This window comes from Taudactylus pleione, unplaced genomic scaffold (genome assembly GCF_031769625.1).
Source record: "Taudactylus pleione unplaced genomic scaffold, aTauple2 ptg000592l, whole genome shotgun sequence".
In the NCBI taxonomy this organism is placed as follows: Eukaryota; Metazoa; Chordata; class Amphibia; order Anura; family Myobatrachidae; genus Taudactylus; species Taudactylus pleione.
In genome coordinates, this window is record NW_028284994.1 from 2,293,647 (window position 1) to 2,299,646 (window position 6,000).

Sequence of the window (6,000 nt, forward strand, 5' to 3'; positions counted from 1 at the left end):
TGATTGGCAACAAACTAACTTGGCACATCTGTAAATGTGTTCCCTTACACTATGGCTTCAGTCACTCCAAAGAGCCCTTACCGGCACGGCAGGCCCTAATCGACTCAACAACACCGAGCATCTTTCTCACCAAATATGTGCATCTCATTCACATAAATAAAACAACTGGAAGCAAATACCCAAATTTTGCTAGATTGCACTGATCAGTTTGATATCAGACATTTATACATAATTCTGTGAATGAGCCTGAATATCTAGAAGTGCTATGATGCAGCATCTCCAGCTTTTTCTTATGCCAAGTTATATTGTGCTATCTCTGAGACTTTGTACATGTTTAAACTAATACCTGTGCAACTAAAGTTGCAGCCCAGTATCTCTAGTGCACTTAGTATATATTTACTAAAGTGTGGGTTTTTAGAAGTGGAGATGTTGCCCATAGCAACCAATAAGATTCCATTTAACATTAACTAGCACCTTCTAGAAGATAAGTTAGAATCTGATTGGTTGCTATGGGAAACATCTACACTTCTAAAAACCAACACTTTAGTAAATATACCTCTTAGAGTGGTGTTTTGCTGCATCTGTGATGCAAATAAAATGCAGAATTGAAAGAAAAATGGAATGCTGCACCTCTCAGAGAGTGTTGTATTGTATGATGTTTAGATATTAATTGTATGAGGACACATTTGTACAAAAGCATTCATCCAATAGCTGCATTACCTAGTGATCACAAGACACATTCAACAGCCTGAGTTGTACAGGCAATATCTCCCACTTCCTGCTCGATTTGTGACTCAAACAATACCTCCATCAGATGATTTGCATTTACAACCCTATACTGTATAATGTATCTGCTGATTATAATTCCATTGAGCCAAGCCCACAATGATAATAGCATACTGTATGACATTAAAAGGAGAAACAAATCACAAAAACAAGAAAATTGCCTAACCATATGGGCAAAATTCATAGTTCCCAACTGATTTCGCACCAGTAAAATCAGCACCAAAGCTCTCAGCCCTTCAACCGGACCAAGGAACAATGTCCATCCCCAAAAGTCCAGCAAGAGGCCAACAGCCGCCATTTCCACAAAATCTGTCATGTCAAACTGGCCATAGACCATAGCCCAAATAGTAGAGAAGTGCGTGGATCCCCATGTTTTGGTTTTGGTTCTAATTCCTCATTGGGTTTTGGTTTGGCAAAATCACCATCAAGTGTTTTAATTTGGATATGGTTTTGGTTCGGTTTTGAATTATTTAAGATCTATAAAAATCAATAAAAAAATTGGTAAAACACAAATACAAAACCAGAGGTCAGTTTTTAAATCTGATTTCTTAACTGATATCAGTACTGAACTGGGAATTAGTTCAACTTGGAACCCCAAAATTATTCCAAACTGGGATTCAATTTGACTTAGAACCCTTAAGTTTGGGTCTGTTCATATTTCAAGAATACCAACTGCACATCTCTACTAGTTAATCCACCTCAATTTTACTGCTCAGTTTATTCAAATAATACAGTAAAAAGCCATCAGATCCTCAACAACTAGGAATCTGCCTCACCCGGCAAGTACAAAATAGCCATACATCCATCGCCCAAGGCAGTTCTCCCCTACCACCAACCAATTAGCATAACCTCATTTATCAGTGGCCACACCCAAAAGAGAATGAAACCATGCCAGCAAAAACCACACAACCAATGTATAGACACCACAGCAAGGTAGTGTCCCATGAGACAAGACACCAAATACCACACAAAACTCATTGAGAATTCATCAACAAATACCAGACAAATAGAAAATTAAAGGTTGCATTGGCTTTAAAATCATGATGTAGTTTTATGTGGGTGATGACTTGCGCCAGACAGAATGATAGTGGACCAGTAATGTGCAGATTGGAAAAAACAGCTCAACCAAATAGCTCTCATTTTAAATGAAAAAAGGTGTGGTATTGGCACTTTCCAACTGTTTTGTCATGTGATCAGTTTTGTGAAGGGTTAGTTGGTGTTTCTGAATGGGATAAAATAAAATAATAGTATACACTGCATTATGTGCAAAAAGAGTTAAGTGCTTTCGCTTTGCACAAAACTTATATACACTCATAGTTGTAAACAATGTATAACTGAATTAGCTTTCCTTAATATTCCCAAAGAAAAGATATAGTGGGATTCCACACTATAGATGAGTCTTGATTTACATACTCATTGGGGCATATCCAATTAGCCACAGGGTTTTCCCCACAGCTAATTATCGTGTAGGTTGGGATTAAATTTAGCGGGGATTCCACGCGCAGGTGTCCCCAAGACCCCACGCACGAGTCCCCATTGATGGACTTCACCTCACACCTCATGTAGGTGCGAGGTAAAATCTGCGTAAGTCTGCCCTATATATCCTCAAGTGAGCAGGTATTACACACTTATTCTGCAGTTCTCGCGGTATCAGTGTGTTCTCATGCAGCAGACCCATTCTAATGACGCGGGGAAATATCTATTTAATTGAATAGCTAATCCCTGCGTCACGGGACTTTTGCATGACAATTAGCTGTGGGTGAAACCCCGTGGCTAATTGGATATGCCCCTTAGTGTCAGTAGGAAAATCATTAGCCACGGGGGTTTCACCCATGGCTAATTGTCATTATCTATTTAATTGGATAGCTAAACCCTGCATCACAGGACTTTTGCATGACAATTAGCCGTGGGTAAAACCCCATGGCTAATTGGATATGCCCCTTAGTGTCAGTAGGAAAATCATTAGCCACGGGGGTTTCACCCACGGCTAATTGTCATTATCTATTTAATTGAATTGCTAATCCCTGCATCACGGGAATTTTGCATGACAATCACCCGTGGGTGAAACCCCGTGGCTAATTGGATATTAGTGTCAGTAGGAAAATCATTAGCCATTTAAGATAACATAGATATATCCCTCCTCTATAAAAAGTTTTTGATCTCGGGACTGCATCTCCATGGAGTCTGAATGAATACAATACTTACAAAAGATTTGTGCGATAAGGACTTTAGTGTTGGCAGGCGATGATTTTACAACCTTTTTATAATAACATTATTTAAATTTCTTTTTTCACAATTTTTTTTAATTTTTTTTAAAGTTTATATTTTTTTGTTAGATTTTTTGATAATTTATTATTATTAATTATTATTATTATTATTATTAATATTAATATTATTATTATTATTCACTTTAGGTGTACCAATATGTTTCTGGTTCAACTTCTAATTTTATGTGTAATGTTTATTCACCTATTGAGCGGGTTCATATGATGGTTCCCATAATGTTTATGGTAACAAAAAGCAAACAAACACAAATAAAAAAAATTCTATATATATATATATATATATATATATATAGATAGATAGATAGATATATATTGTGATTTAGGTGTGGTGTCGGTCTTATCAATTAATCTACTTTATTTGGGTTCTGCAGTTGAATTATTAGAAAACTAGTATCAGCCATATATAGGGAGTATAATGACACTTCCAGTAACCGTGACATTCCTTTGGCTTACTGACTTTGAAAGTCCTACAAGACCAGGGTCCAAGGTACCTGAAGCAGGTACTGATTCCATCTGGCCCACTCACTTACTTTGATTTGTATATGAAGGATGATAAGAAGTACCTAGAAGCTCCCTAATTAATTTGAGGGTTGAGTTTTGCACTCCAACTCTATGCAATAGGCTTCCTCACAGTTTGAGAGGTCTCTAATCAATAAGCCTTCATACACAGACCCAAGACTTAAATGCTTACTCATGCATTTCCTTATTGTCTCTTTAGTTCCTCAAATATAAAACCCAAATGTTTAGTTCTTTTTGTGTTTATTTTGTATCACATTTTTTTTAAATGCAAATGTCAAGCACTTTGAGTCCTTAAAGTGCTATAATAATAATAATAATAATAATAATAATAATAATAATAATAATAATAATAATAATATATAAATTAAAACATTCGAGCCATTTAAGGTGTCCATTTTCTTGGAATACATGTAATTGCAATGGGCACTGCCATTTTGGTTTCAAAAATCATTTATTACTATGGACCCAAAAATTACTAGTAATGAGTTAAGTGTCATAGTGTTTCAGAATAAAAGCAGCACATACACGACAGGTGTGTCCTTATACACCTAGCCCCAAAATGCATGGATAAACCTGATGCCATGGTGTGACACACCCAAAAACTGCCATAACATGCCTGCTTTTTTGCTTATACTCCCTGGTATCTCCCCAAACAGTCCCTGTCTGTCAAACACACTGCTGGGTAAAAAGTTGCTGCGATCAATTGCGGTAATGTTACTTAACACATGCGCAGTGCGACTCAGATGCATCACGCATATTGATGATAATTGTACAACTGTGAAAGCAGGAGCATAGTGTACTTCTCCAAATCAGGCCCTATAAATATACTGAGGTAGATGGAATAAATTAAAGGTATAAATAACTGTTTCTTAAAAAGGGAAAGAGTATTCAATTTATAAAATCAGAACATATCTCTTATGGATAGTTTGCTACCAAAGCATTTAACATGTTCCCTACCCAATTTAGGGGGTGATGAAGAGAAAGTAAGATAACATCAGATAGAGGCATAATGAGAATAACTGCAATAAATAATTTATGTAAATAAATAATTGATGTCACAATTTTCCACAGATAATGAAAGTTGTGTGAAATGCGCTGATACTGAATGGCCTAATGATGCAAAGAACAAATGCATTGCCAAGGCTCAGGAGTTTCTATCATATGAAGTGGACCCTATAACCTCAGTGTTTTCTGTCACATCTTTATTATTTTCTGTGATAATTGTCTTCACAATTGGACTATTTTTGTTTTATCAGAGCAAACCAATTGTCAGAGCTAATAATCAGACCCTTAGTTTTATTCTGCTCATCTCTCTTTTGTTGAGTTTACTCTGTGTATTTCTTTTCCTTGGTCACCCAGTGGATATAACCTGCATGCTGCGCCAAATCTCCTTTGGAATCATATTTACTATTGCTGTCTCCTCAGTCCTGGCCAAGACTTTAACAGTTTGCATCGCTTTTAAGGCTACAAGACCCGGAAGCTACTGGAGAAATTGGATGGGAGTCAAACTACCAAATGCTTTAGTGCTGATCTGCTCATCTGTCCAGGTGCTCAATGGTGTTATCTGGTTGTCAGTTTCTCCTCCATTTCAGGAGTTTAACATGGACACATATCCTGGGACTATCATCATCCAATGTAATGAGGGTTCTGTGTTGGCCTTTTATTTCATGTTGGGTTACATGGGGTTCCTGGCAGCTGTGAGCTTTGTTCTGGCTTTCATGGTGAGGACATTACCTGACATCTATAATGAGGCCAAATACATCACATTCAGCATGCTTGTGTTCTGCAGTGTGTGGGTCTGTGCCATCCCAGCCTATCTGAGCAGTAATGGGAAACATATGGTCATTGTAGAGGTGTTTGCTATATTAGCCTCATGCATTGGGATACTAAGCTGTATATTTTTCCCTAAATCCTACAATATCCTGATGAGTCCTGGAAAGGATAGAAAAGAACTTGGGTGCTTGGGAAGAACAATTTCTTATAATATGACCTGATATACTTTAATAGTTTATTAACATTTTATTTGAATAATTACAGTACTTGTACTTACTTAGAAAATATGTAGAAGTCACTATGTTTGCATTATTCTTCCAATGGATACTGTTAATTGTTTGTGGTTTTTATGCAAGTACAGTATATTGTTATAAATGTAATATCTGCTATTTCTTATGGTTTTCCAAACTGATAATACTGCTAAACTGATAATAGTGATGAATAATACACCTGAGTATAAGGGGTAAATTTGCTAAGAATCGAGATAGGTTGAGATGACCATCTCAGGTGATTTAATCATTTTTTCCTGCTTGCAAATTTACTAAAGGCTAAAGTCAGGTGAGTTAGTGAGAGATTTCTCTTATCTCACTCGTAAAAACTCGGGTGAGAGAGCAAACTCATTTCAAATCACCATCAG

At 36.6% G+C, this 6,000-nt stretch overlaps 1 protein-coding gene across 1 annotated transcript in view; it reads left to right on the forward strand.

The window, feature by feature from the left end:
* Nucleotides 1–5,584, forward strand: part of LOC148481202 (vomeronasal type-2 receptor 26-like) — an 83,912-nt gene extending 78,328 nt beyond the window's left edge. The window contains exon 4 of the mRNA XM_088453816.1: nt 4,662–5,584. Within this exon, the coding sequence (XP_088309942.1) occupies nt 4,662–5,584 (923 nt within the window). The remainder of the gene's footprint in view (nt 1–4,661) is intronic.
* Nucleotides 5,585–6,000: the final 416 nt, after the last annotated feature.